Genomic DNA, 14,195 nt, shown 5'->3' on the forward strand with positions numbered 1-14,195 from the left:
CAACAAGAAGTACAATCTTTAATAGAATCAAACATGTTAGCGCATGAAACATATCCCCATATACAAAAGCATAAGAGGAGGAGATCTCTAAAAATACAGGTAAGTATCTGACTCTTCATTACATACCACCTTGGTGAAAATGATTTTATACATGGAAATTTACCACACACATATACCCCAAAATTCTCAAGATTGCCAATGTTTTCTCCTCAGAACTTCTGACAGAGGCTCTTCACTGTCAGAGGGGATTTTGTTACACTGAGGCCCAAAACCTGCAGAGGGGTTACGTCTCTGGGGTCAGCATGCAAAGGCAATATAGTGTAAGTCAGGAAGACCCACGAAAACGCCCCCCAAGCAACCATCCCACTTGCTTGAAGCCAGAGATCTTGACCTTTCTAGAGGTCAGTGAGCAAGGGGGACTTAGAAACCCTTTCCACCATTGCCAAAGGCCCCTCCCCCTAAATGCTTTCTGCGCTGTGGAGACTCTTGTGAGATCTCACACAGTCCCTTTCAACAGTTTTTCCCGGTCTCTCACCCTCTTTCTATTTATTATTTTGTGTTTTGACAAAGGGCTCCAGGCTGAGATCACGGAAGAAAGTTGCCAGTGAGTTTTGGGCCAACTGCTCAACTAGCAAACAGGTCTCTTGGGATATGGAGATTTTGCTGAATAGGCTTCCCTGAGTAGTAGCAAATAAAGGGGATTTTGGAACTTCCATCTCCCTGGGCAGTGGAGATCTTGGGGGAGGAAAAAGGGAATCTGAGAGCAGGACTGAGGCTGAGGAAGGTTTTAAGTGATGCCTGTACATAATTCTGACTTTATTCAGAAAAGATGATGATTCTCTAGAAATCTTAAGTCAGAGTTGGAAGCTGGAGAGAGAACTTCACCGAAACAGGAATGTGATTAGGGTTGCTGTTGTTTCCTAAATTATTTTCTTGCACCTTGTGCACCAACAGAAGTAGCCGATTCCCAAGGGAGAGAGAACAGGCAAGTTTGGGGACTGACAGGGGGCCCATTCAATCAGTGTCATTTACAAAGCTGGCCTGAGAGAGCCATTGCACACACTTTTGTAAATCAACAAAATCTTTAATAATAATAATAAAAAAGCTGGCCTGAGAAGGGAGAGCTGCATCATGATTGACACAAGGGATGGCCAATCACAGTTCCAGAAATATGGTTTCTCCTTAAGTGCCTGTCAGCTCAGTCCTGGAGATGAGACTGAATAGGTCATAATGGCCATGAATATGCACTTGTCTGTCTGCAGCCTCAGTCAATAGATTCTCAGGTTCTCTTTCTTGTTCACTGAAAAGAAGGGCTGGAGTGTCTCTCCTGAGAAGGAGGCTGCTGAGTATGACCGGAGAAGGTCTGCTGTATCAGCATCGAAAAAACACACCTGTCCCCCTTCACAGTTCAGGGTCACTCGGATCCTCTTGGGCTCCTCACTTGGAACAAAGTCCTCATGGGGGTAGCAGAACAAGTTCAATTTGTCCCACTTCCCCAAACCCCAGATCCCTTCTGTAGGACCAAAATAGAACTTGCCCTTCCTCTTCACAGACTTTCTCGCAACCCCCACCCCCCACCCCTCCTCTCTTCCCACAATGACCTCCCAGAAATGTCTGCCTGCTGTGAAACCCTCACATCCCAGTACACAGCCATGTGTGTCAAATCTCTCAGGGTTGTCTGGCAGGTCTTGACGCACTTCTCCATCTCTCACACTCTTTCGATCCTCAGACAGGATGAGCCAGGGATTTGCTGTGTCTGGATCCAAAGTTACTTTTTCTGTGGGGGCAGAGGAGGAAAGAGAAGAGAAATGACGTCAACTGGAGAGCTGACTTTTCTTTAGACAGAAATGTAATTCCCTCAAAAATGAACAGGGACTCCATGGCTCTGCATTCGAGACAGGGTTGTTCATGAAGTTCACTTTCAGTTCTTTCAAGGGTTCTAAGCACTTAACACAAATGATCTACATAGAAGCCTTGCAACTTCCCTGCAAGTTAAGTCAATCTTACTATGCCCATTTTTCAGATGGGAGGACTGAGGTTGAAAGATAGTGGCTTGTGGAAGACCACCCCCACCCCAGAGTTCATGGTAGAAGGGCGTCATAGCAGGGACTCCCTAATTCACATCTTAATATTCTACCTCACATCACATGACAGACCATGCTTGACATGCCAGGTAAATCTGGTAGGTGTTTTCACCCTCTTTGTAACCACCATTCCGATTTCAGTCACGTATTTAATGTAATGTTATAGCCCATCCTTCCAGGTAGTTTATAAAAAGCTAGAAAGTGGTTAGCCTTCCCTGACTGACCCCCCTGTGTGACATGTCCTTCTTGGGATACTTGACAGCGCATCACAGAATCGTAGAGTTGGAAGTGTTGGAACCCATGGTTTGCATGCAGCTTTGCAAGTTAGCAATTACATCCCCCCCCCAATAATATTTATTAAAGTTTCAAAAGGTACACAAAACAAAACAGAAAAAGAAAAAGAAAAAATACACACCTTCAAGATCTCATTTACAATAACTTCTTTTCACGACTTCCCCTCACCTCCCCTTCTTGTATTCCAAATCCAATTATTTGTTCAACAAGTTTTTATCCCTAATGCCTTAACCTTATTTATTTAATATATTTTTAATAGTAAATTTTAACCCTTAGTTCCTTATTCATATTCAATTCTATTTATAAAACAACTTTTAGGTTGTATATCTTAATCATGTATAACAAAGAAAAAAGAAGAAAAAGAGAACTTTTTCTAAGGTTGACCTGTTTCCCTTCCACGAATTCCCCATTCTTATAATGATAAACGACATGAAATTTTAACACAGCATAAAAAAAGATCAGGCCCCTTTTGGACTTCCAAACCCCACCCTTCTCTCCCCGGTTTCAGTCCTAAACCATAGTCCATTAGTCCACCTTTTTAGCCTGGTGATCTTACGTCCGAGGCTCTCATTTCTCTCTCAGTCCCTTTCAGCCGGCTTCTTTGAACGTCCCTTATGGTTAACACCCAAACTTGAAGAGGTACTTTCTCACTTATGTCCATAATCTTTCCAGCAAGGCCTGCTTGTTTGATGGTGGAACTCAAGCTCTGTTTCTTAAATCTATGTATCCCAAAGATTCCAGCTTCTGCCTTGATCAAACGTGAAGTCATCTTGACAAGCTTCCGGCTCTCGTTTACTTTCTGTGGCATTTCGGCCACCTCTCCTTTCTGCTCCTCCTCCTCAACATGTGTCTTTTCTTCCTCTTCAATCTTTGGGTTTTTTTCCTGTCCAGTTACTTATGTTTTGAAGATCAAGTCCTTTTCCAACTCAGAAGGTATATTTTCTGTTGACTTTGGTTTTGTAGGACTTGTAGACAAAACATGGCCTTGCTCATACATCTTTCGCAGCTTTCCCATGAGAAAGACAAGCTCTTTCAGATCTGCTCGAATTTCCCGACCTATTTCCATTGTAATGTCCGTGAATCCCCTCTAGAGGGATTCTGGTTATTTAGTATTCCTTTCACTTCCGATCCCAAAGTCAAATTTATTTGTATCAATCTTTGTTTACTTTCAATACTTTGTAACGATATAACCGGCCAAAGCCAAAACTTTCAGTTTTTTCCTACCTTGACAGCTAATTTGACAGCTGTCAAAGTCTTCTGTATCCCTCAGCAGGCTCTTTTTGCGGGTTACTCCCGGTCTCGAGAAGAGTGGCACTTAGTCTCAACAAATACACTCTTGTCCTCCAGCACACTAACTTAAACTTTTAAATCCGTGGAATTAATAGCTTTTATCCAATCAGGAAAAAAAAGACAGCTCCTCTCGCAACCTTAGTTGGCAAGTCCTTGCTTTAAGCTGTTTACAATGGGGGGGGCGGACTTCCTCTTTGCACCTCCCCCGCTTGTGCCAAATCCACAAAGAAATTAATTTTAATCCAATTTCCACGTTACTCATGGGTTGTTGTTCTTGATTTTAAGTCCAAATTTTAAGAAGGAAGAAGTCAGCGCTCTCCGACCAATGGCATGCGGCTTCGCTCGGCAGGGGAAGCAGACGACTCACAGCACCACGCCGCTCCCCGTCACCCATTCCGTAGCCTTTAAAAAGGCTCCTTCGCAGGTCAGGAGGGCACTAACGGTGCCCGCCGAGTCTCCATGTCCACGGGCATCCGCGCCCATGGTTTTTAAGGGTCCCCGTGTCGCCGGCACGGCAAGACCCAGCCCCTGTCGAGCAGATTCCCTCCGGAGCTCGGAGGGAATCCGCCATTAGCCGATCGCGCTAACCCGGAAGTCCTCGCAAGTTAGCAATTACAATCTCCACAGCGTGAAAGGAATCTGCCTAGCAGTAGGGAGACCCAGCAACAACCCAGTGATTGGCTGAGGTCCCTTATATAGGCATGACCTATAACACTGGTCTGAGTGAGTGTTAGTGTGGTGTGGTTAGTGTTGAGGAGTTGCTGAGAGTGAAGAAGTAGTAACTTGTAAATAGACTTGTATGTTTGCTGCTGTAAATAATAAAACAACAAGAATCAATTCACTAGTGATCAGTTTTTGTTCCTGATAGTCGTCCTGCCTGGGCAATTTCAAGAGTTGCTCAACAATCGCTGCAGTACTCTGCTATACTCTGCTAAGCTGTGCAACAGGCGAAAGCACTTCAAAGGTTCACCGGCTTCAAAGTTTTAACAGGAAGGGACCCAAGGGTCATCTAGTCCAACCCCCTGCAATGCAGGGATCCCAATTAAAGCATCCACCACAAGGGGCCACCCAACTCTGCTTAAAAACCTCCAAGGAAGGAGAGTCCACCACCTTCTGAGGGACTCCCTTCCACGTTCTGCAGTGTGGGCCTATGGTCTGTTTCCCCCAGGCAAACTATGAGCAGCCAGCCAAGGACAAACTTGATTATCTCTTGTGGTTTGGTTAGAGTCAAGCAGAAAATGAATACAGTGGACGCTCGGGTTGCGAACGTGATCCATGCAGGATGCACGTTCGCAACTCACAGTGTTCGCAACCCGCGTCTGCACAGGTTGCGATTCGGTGCTTCTGTGCATGTGCAAAGCGTGATTTAGTGCTTCTGCGCATGCGTGACCGCCAAAACCCGGAAGTAACCCGTTCCGGTACTTCCGGGTTTCGGCGGTCCGCAACCAGAAAAAATGCAACCTGAAGCGGCTGTAACCTGAGGTATGACTGTAGTTCTATCTTTTAACTTGACAACTATTACATCGTTGATATGAATTACTTTCTTTTCCTATAGTGTTAATGCGTTTATTATTGCAATCCCAAGATAAATATGCCAAGTAAGAGTTTCCTTTATGCTGCCATCGGCTGCCCCTTCCCCAGCTCTTATTATTCCCCTTTTTGTGGTGTCCAGGATCAGGCCGGACTGGACTTCTGTCTTCCCACTGCGCCTTTTCCCCTGGTCTGTGGTGCAATTCTGCCCTGCTCTTTTAAGTTTATTCAGGTTTCTCTAGTTTAAGCAGAGAAGCCATATCTCCCCTCCAATACAAGACCCCCATCTTGCAGGGACGCTGGACCCCTGGAGTTCACACTCAGGCAGCCCCCAGCTCCCTCCACTGACACCAGAACCCGTTTAATTTCTCGCCCCCAAAGGTTGTTGCAGCCATTTTCTGAGCTATTTCTGTTCATGCATTTCCCACTCTTACACCTTACTCTTACATAAAAGGGGTGGGGATCTGGTATGGATCAAAGGGATATTTCCCCCTCATGTGCCGGGAGCCTTTGGCTTCAAACCACCCCTGTGTCTTATGGAGATTTGGCACAGAAAAGCCAGCCATCCTGGGCTGGGGCTTCCTAAGAGTCTGCAGGATCAGGCCAAGAGCCCCTCTAGCCCAGCATGCTGCTCTCACGGAACAGAGGCCTCTGGGAAATAAGGGGAAATAAGGCATGGATGGAAGAGCTGCAGTGGCCTGGTCTTTTGAGAAGCGGATCCCATCTCTCCCGAATTTGTGCCTCTGCTTGACCCGGAAATGTACCTTGTCGCAGCTGCAGTCCATTTTCCGCAGTGTCTGGGAGAGAAAAGAGAACAGAGAATTAGCACCACAACATCATTCAGACAACAAACCTTGCAAGAACAATATGAGCTCATGAGATAATAGCCAGGTGTTGTGGACTACAAGTCCCATCATCCCTAACCACTGGCCACGCTGGCTGGAGATTATGGGAGTTGTAGTTAAAACTATCTGAAGCTCTCCATACTGGCTATCCCTGCAGAAGCAGGGCAGGGGTGATGTCAAGGTTCAGACCTGCCCAAATCTTGGGAGGAGGAGCAGGACCCCCAGAAGATCTCCCCATCAACAACAAGGTCCAGACACCCGTGTTCCAGGATGGGAGGCCTCAACCCCTCTGCTCTTGGCTGGCTCTGTGACAGCCCTCCTCTCTACTTCTGCCCCCCTTACATCAATCTCAGGGCCAAAGAAACAGGCGAAATGCCCGAAAAGTGAGATGTGTGAAAGCACCCAAAGCCTGGCTGAGAGATGGGGAGAATTCAAGTACAACTTTTTCCAGGGTTACATTCCTGGGGATTGTGCATAATCCCCCCAGGTCACCCCTGTCATTTTCCTGGCACTGCTAATGTCTTGGAGCCTTTCATGAACAATTTCAAATATCCAGTATAAAATATTTTCAGCTCTTCTTTACTACCTCTAAATTTCTTCATGACTCCCTCCAGGAAGGGATTTATATCACAGAAGTCCCAGATCCTCCACTTCAGGGCAGGAGGAAAAGCCACAGGAGGATCCTCTAAGTTCTCCTTCTCCTGAGACCTGGGAGGAAAAGAACAAAGTCAAGCCACCGTCCTTCCAACGCAAGGAGCTTTCTGACAAGGCTCATCCTGATGATAAAGGCATCATGGATATATCATTAACACTTGGGAGCAGAGTTCTATGTCAAAAAGGAGCATCTGGATGACGTGTGGATCTAGAGACCACCTAACAAGCTGAAAAAAACCTGACACACACCTGCTTCCATAATACATGGCACAAAATATATGAAGATGAGATTGAAGGTAAAGAAGCTGATATATGCATATCCTTTTTTTGAAGAAAAGTGAACAATAATGGGTCCTTCTGCAGAGATTTTAGGACTACACCAATTTTAGTGAAGCATTCCAAATGATTAAAATTATTAATATTTTGTAGCCCAGTGGTTACATTTAAAGTTGTTGTTGTTTAGTCGTTTAGTCGTGTCCGACTCTTTGTGGCCCCGTGGACCAGACCACGCCAGGCACTCCTGTCTTCCACTGCCTCCCGCAGCTTGGTCAAACTCATGCTGGTAGCTTCGAGAACACTGTCCAACCATCTCGTCCTCTGTCGTCCCCTTCTCCTTGTGCCCTCCATCTTTCCCAACATCAGGGTCTTTTCCAGGGAGTCTCCTCTTCTCATGAGGTGGCCAAAGTATTGGAGCCTCAGCTTCACGATCTGTCCTTCCAGTGAGCACTCCGGGCTGATTTCCTTCAGAATGGAGAGGTTTGATCTTCTTGCAGTCCATGGGACTCTCAAGAGTCTCCTCCAGCACCAGAATTCAAAAGCATAGACAACTATTAGAAATTAAAGCTGTATTTTCTCAGCATGAAGATTTTCAAAATATGAAGTTGTTTTGGGGACAAGGCTCTCAGCGGCTGCTCTTCACGATGGCTGAGTCAAAGGCAGTGGTGCCTCTGAACCACAGGAGGGGAGTGTCCTCTGGGGCCCGGATCCTGATCACGGGTTTCCCACAGGCTTCTGGTTAAGCACTGTGAAAAGAGGATGCTGGACTAGATGGGCCACTGGCCTGATCCAGCAGGGCCCTTTCTCACCTTCTTATGTCTGAGGAAGAACCTGCAGAAGCCAGAAATACACGGGATATTTAAGGGTAAGTTATAGTGAAGCCCCTTTGGAATGTCTCCCTTTTCTGTATCTATTGCAACGGAAATCCATCAGGGAAAAGGGAGACGTATGTAATGGAGGGGAAGGAGGAATGGCTTCATTGCTATGATTCTTGATGAGACCAATAGCATCAGAATAAGGCAGGGGTTTTTCCATCACTTACCTCCGCAAGAAGCTTCCAATATCCTGGAAGGAAAGAAAGAAAGATATCAGTGGAGCCATTTCTGCAGTCAGTTATAAATACTAAGCAGCTGAGTGGCAACTGCTGGGGATCACAGGTTTGGAGAGCACTGCTGTTTTTTAGGCTTCTCAGAGACCTCTGGATGGCCAATGCAAAAACACAATGCTAGAATGAAGGGGCCTGTGGTTTGATCTAGCAGGGCCCCTTCTGCAACCCCAGGACTGATGCCTTTCACCCTTCATGTACTGTTTTCCTTCCAGCAACATTTTTATGTGACTAAAAAATGCCTGTAGTCTGAAGCATCACACTCCACCCTCTCACATCAGGATGAGGCCTCACCTGCAGGAGTTCACTCGCTGGTTCCTGAAGCTTCTCCTCCATCTCCCGGATGAGGCTGTCAAGAGAGGAGAGTTCCCTGGAGAGTCTGGCCAGGTGCTCCTCCCTTTGGGCTGCAATCTCCTTCTCCACTTCCGCCATCTGGGCCAGAATACGTTTCTCTTGTTCTTCCAGAAACTGGTGCAGTCGCCTGAACTCAGCCACCATCTTTTCCCTCTCTGCACCTGTTTGTTTCTGCACCAGAAAAAACAGAAAAAGGAAAAGTACTTAATTCGTTCTGGAGGTCGGTTCTTCACCTGAAACTGTTCTTAACCTGAATCACCACTTTATCTAATGGGGCCTCCTGCTGCCGCCGCACCGCCAGAACACGATTTCTGTTCTTATCCTGAAGCAAAGTTCTTAACCGAAAGTACTATTTCTGGGTTAGCGGATGTAACGGCTATGTATGTAGCGTATGTAACCTGAAGCGTATGTAACCACTGTATAGCATTTTTCATCTTCAAGCAGTAACAATGATGCTTACAAGGAGGTCTTGGCTTTCCTTTTCTGTGTCTGCTTTAAATACTAGAATTTTCTCTCTCTCCTTCCTCACATTGTCTAGGCAGCTGTTGATTTGATCCTGAAAAGAAAAGAAAATTCAAGTTGGGCTGCGTTACACATTAACAGGCAAGCTGAATCGTATGTTTGCTCCCTGCCCCACATCCCTGGGTCTTTTGCAGAGGTTCCCCTTTTTCATCCCAGATCAGGCAGAAATGGACCTGCCCTATATCAGAGCTGAGAAACATGCGAGTTTTGCTACTTGTCCCCCACACTCAACACACCTCCAAAATGTGCCCCCTCCTTTTTATTTAATTAACCCTAGATGTTGTAATCTTTCCTCCCAGGGGAGTTACTGCAGCCTGAATTCAGTTGGCGCACTTTAATCCCTCAAAAAGAAAAAGAAATGTTTATTGTATAAAGTTTCAGAAGTTTAGTTTTATCAGGCTGCACAAGAATTTCTTTGGGGCTGCAAGTGGAGAGAATACATTACAATTATTATTATTAATAGCCCCTCTTGTCTGCAGCTCTTCCACCCCCAAGAAAGACCCACTGCCTTTTCCCACCTTGTACTCCTGGGACGCCTCCTCCAGAGGAACCACCTCGTGGCTTTTGTGCTCCTTGGATCTGTCACACACCACACAGATGGGGCTTTGGTCCTCCTTGCAGAAGAGCTTCAGGGGCTCCTGGTGCTTCTCGCAGACCCTTCCTTTTCCTTCTCCCTCCTCTTTCCCCCCCAGATGGCTGAATTTCTTAATTATTTCCACAAAATTTGCCAGCTGCTGGTTTCTCGTTATGCTGCTTTGCTCCACTGTTTCCCTACACTGAGGGCAGGAAGCCTCTCCCTCGGATTTCTCCCAGCACTGGACCAGGCAGGATCGGCAGAAGTTGTGCCCGCATTCATGAATGATCACTGGATCCCTGAAATACTCCAGGCAGATGGGGCAAGTGGCTTCCTCGCAGAGATCCCGGACGGGACCCTCAGAAGCAGCCATGGCTGCTGCCTCGACAGGAAGAAAGAGTTGGTTTCGTTTTCTCTCCTTTCTGTCAGCAAATGGGCGTGTTTCCTTTCCAGGAAATTCAAATGCGATCACTCAGGATCTCTGCTGCCTTGGAGTTGGGTGGAGCTCCGAGCCGCTTTGATATGGTGGAAATATATAGTTTTATATATTGTATTTTAAATGTTTTATTTTAAATGGAATGCTCATTCTTGGTGGCTGCTCTTTTAAGGAACCATTTCCCTGCGAGAGCAGGTGGAGTTTATTGCTGTTGTTGTCGTTTAACTATCAGCATGTCAGCCTCAGACTACTTTGCAAGCTGATGAATGAACTGCCTTCCCCCTCCCCCGCCTTGCTTCACTGACAGCTTCTTTCTAGTTAGCAGCCCCCACATACAGGGGAGAAACAGCCCAGCCCTCCATCCCGGTGCCAGTTTTTAGTGAGTCGTTCTGACAGAATTGTCGCGTCTGATAATGTGCAATAACCTCTGGACTCAGCTAAATGGTATCCAGATATTTGCCAGTCACTGCAAGGCAGTGGCGTAGCGTGGGTGGTCAGCACCCGGGGCAAGGCAAGTAATTTGCGCCCCCTAACCCCTGGATTTGCGCCCCCTAACCCGTGGATTTGCACCCCCTAACCCGTGGATTTGCCCTAACCCCAGATGTTGCTGTTGCGCCCGGTTCGGCCGGCCCCCCCTGCACCCCCCACACTACGCCACTGCTGCAAGGCACCTATTAACAGAGGGTACTTTCAATTAAACCTGTTTTCTCAATGAATGCAGCCCTTTGTCAGTGAAACATCACTTTGTTATGAGAATTTTAAGGTCTCAAATATAGAATTAATATTCATAAATGCACACGTATCTAAATACTGTATGAACCATGTGACTGAAATAATACGGGAGAGCAACCCTGAAGCCATTTTGACTCTCCCAATGACCTCAAATATTCCTCTGCAGTAAGGGAGGCAAATGGGGAAAGCCTTCCCATTGACTTTTTGCTTGCAAATCCTGTTTTAAGGGCATATTTGTGTATGAATAGGGTGAGCCTGTGACCTGGATTCAGGAACTAAAGTATTAACCATCACAAATAAATGGCCTGGCTGCCCTTTCTTGTTTCCAACTTCAAGCTTCAAATGGCTGATGTAATCTCAACAAAATCCCTGTTTCCTCTCCATCCTCCCCGCTAAACCAATGAATCTTCCTGCAGTCCAGGTGAATTTTTAAGCTGCTCTTCAGGTCCAGCTTCCTCCATTTTTCCCCATCCACTGATCCCATCTCCAGTCAGTCCATCCTCTCAGAAAAATTAACATTAACTATTATGTACTGAGTTGAATAGGATTCAAAATGTTGCAGTCTGATTGGTCCTAGAACAATAGGATTTAGAATGCAGCAGTCTGAATGGTCCTAGAACAATGCAGCAGTATGATTGGTCCTCAGGATCCACCCAATCCAGCTCCAGATGGAAGTGAATCCGCAACCTGATTGGCCTACAGGAGAATCCCAGAAATAACCAATCACGTGCGGCCCATTGTGTAAATAATGTATATAAAGCAGATATTTTGGGGGTACTTTCATTCCTCGCTACTTTGAGTGGAATAAAGAGCATGAAATCCACACTCGACTCTGAGTATATTTCATTAACCATGGAATCTTTTATCTTTCTTTTTTATTTTTTAGTGTGGGGGAAGAGTTCTCACTCTTTTTACTTGTGATACTTTTTATCTTAATTTATATTATATGCTAAATGATTATTGTTTGGTGGTTGACACATTCCTCATAAAATTCTTTACAAATCACACTTTTAAAAAAATCAGTGTTGATGCTCTGAACATTTTTCTCTGACGTTTCATTTGATCCATGCTGAAGTGAGGGTCCCCTTCTTAATTTGGGTCTATGTTCAAGTGTAAAAATGAAGACAAAATAATTGAGGCCATTACAAATATACCAAAAACTGTTTTCCGTTTCATATTCTGAATCCTTGTGGATTATTATGATAATCTGCTGCCTGTATGTTGACATTTTGCAGAAGGGTCTGCAACTGAATAAAGAGCTGAGTGGACAGTTCTGAAAACTTTTTGGGGTGGATGTTCTGGGAGGAAACCAAAAAAGCAGCATGAGCAACAGTTTATCCCAACGTACACACTAACGTTTGTGTTGTTTTCATTAAGCCTATATTAATGAGGATTATGATGATAACTGTAACCTGCACAGCTTGAGAGTACTATACCAGGGCAAATGGCCATCACAAAGTGGGAAGGAGAGGGATCCTGAGCTATCCGGATGTTCACAGATTGACCACGGCTTCAACAGAAGTGCCAGTCATATCAGCCAGAAAATCCTCCAGAGCCACTTGGATCCGTCAATCTCTGAGGGTGGACCATTCTCATGGGTGCCCCACCTCTGCAGAGGGGAAATGGTGCTGAAAAAGCCTAATTTCAACAGGAAGTGATCTGCCCAGGACAACAGACTGAGGTCCCTATCTCCCAGTTTCAGATCACTCTCTTCCTGCCCAAGCTCCAGTGTCACCAGCGATATTCATCAGCTCAACAGCATGTTGGGACAGCCCCACAGTTGTCAAGGCAGAACTGTTTCTGGGGCTGCTCAATGAAACCTCCTGGTGCAGAGGCAGTCTACCTCTGAATCAGCTGAAGCTGTGGAGGCGAGCAGGAAAGGGCTTTTGGTCTCAAACCCTTTGTCTCGCCAACTTTAAAAGGGTGTGTAAGCCAGTGGCCAGAACCATGTGTGAAGAAGTCCTTTCTCTAGGCAATCACCAAAACCTAAGAGCTAATCATGTCATCTCCGGAACTTATCCCAGGGAACTGGGCACAGGGCTGTAGGCTCAATTTCCTCATTCTTCCACAGAGCTCAGAAGAGATTAGAAAGATGTGCTGTTTTCGCTTCCTCTTCCGAATGGAGAATTGCCATTTGGGTGACTATGATAAAAATGTTGAATTAAAATGCTTCTCCCTGCCTTTATGCCCCATCTGTTTGGCACTGGTTGCAATGCTTCCGTTGAAAATGGGGTGGGGAACTATTGCAATTGACACTTTTTTCATCCCCCCCCCCTCCATTTTCCCACAACTTACTGTGTGTTAAAAAGTAGGGTGTCTATAGGATACCTGCTCTCTCACTGACCTGACAGATATGGCTGAGACTCACTTCTCTCCTGGTGGTGGGATTCCCACAAATAAAGGGATGGGCAGACTTCAGACTCAGGGGATTGGCTTTCATTTCTAATCCGAATGCTGAGATCCAGAAATGGACCCAGGTGCGAAATACGAGCTTTTGCAGGGAAGCCCCTGAAATCTGCCCCTCACCCAACGGGATTGACTCCTCCTGCAGACACTCAGTCAACACAGGAAGGTCTGAAGAGGAGCTACAACATATAATGGAGCTTTGCCGGGAGGGCTTTCAAGCACATCTCTGAAGGAACCCTTGTTAAGATTTCACATTCTGAGTGAACAGTGTGTAGGACTCGGGATGACAAGGCCCAGGTTCGATGCCTTTTGATCATAGAGCCAGTGTGGTGTAGTGGTTAAGAGCGGTAGTCTCATAATCTGGGGAACCGGGTTTGCGTCTCCGCTCCTCCACCTGCAGCTGCTAGTCACACTTCTCTGAAGTCTCTCAGCCCCACTCTCCTCACAGAGTGTTTGTTGTGGGGGAGGAAGGGAAAGGAGAATATTAGCTGCTTTGAGACTCCTGAAGGGGAGTGAAAGAATAATAGAATCATAGAGTTGGAATAGACCACAAGGGCCATCGAGTCCAACCCCCTGCCAAGCAGGAAAGGCGGGATATCAAATCCAAACTCATCTTCTCCATAAACTTTAATGTGTCTCCTTTTTCTAAGTCTCAGCTCAGCCTCTTCTACCTCACAGGGTTTCTCTGAGGATAAAACAGGAGATCACCCTCCTAAAATCCCTGGAGAATGTCATGGCGAATGGATATTAATACTGTTGCGTTTGAAACACCACAGGAGCAACAAGACGTACAATCTTTAATAGAATCAAACATGTTAGCACAGGAAACATATCCCCAAATTCTTTCAGGCCCATTATACAAAAATATAAGAAAAGGTGATCTCTAAAAATACAGATAAGGATCTGACTGCTCACTACAAGGCACCTTGGAGAAAATAATTGTATACATGGGAATTTACCAAACCCCCCCCCCCCGAAATATTCTAGGTTGTCACTGTCCTCTCCTCAGAACTTCTGACAGAGGCTCTTCACCGTCAGAGGGGATTTTGTTACATCGAGGCCCAAAACCTGCGTGGGGGGGGGGTTACGTTTC

At 45.9% G+C, this 14,195-nt stretch overlaps 1 protein-coding gene across 1 annotated transcript; it reads right to left on the minus strand.

The window, feature by feature from the left end:
* Positions 1–9,936, minus strand: LOC144326228 (zinc finger protein RFP-like). The gene is made up of 7 exons (XM_077922689.1): positions 9,473–9,936; positions 8,893–8,988; positions 8,373–8,603; positions 8,016–8,038; positions 6,630–6,751; positions 5,963–5,995; positions 1–1,777 (listed from the first exon to the last, which is right to left on the minus strand). Exons 1-7 carry the CDS (start codon positions 9,899–9,901, stop codon positions 1,269–1,271), a joined length of 1,443 nt encoding a protein of 480 aa, XP_077778815.1. The 5' UTR covers positions 9,902–9,936; the 3' UTR covers positions 1–1,268.
* Positions 9,937–14,195: the final 4,259 nt, after the last annotated feature.

This window comes from Podarcis muralis, chromosome 2 (assembly GCF_964188315.1).
Source record: "Podarcis muralis chromosome 2, rPodMur119.hap1.1, whole genome shotgun sequence".
Classification (NCBI taxonomy): Eukaryota; Metazoa; Chordata; class Lepidosauria; order Squamata; family Lacertidae; genus Podarcis; species Podarcis muralis.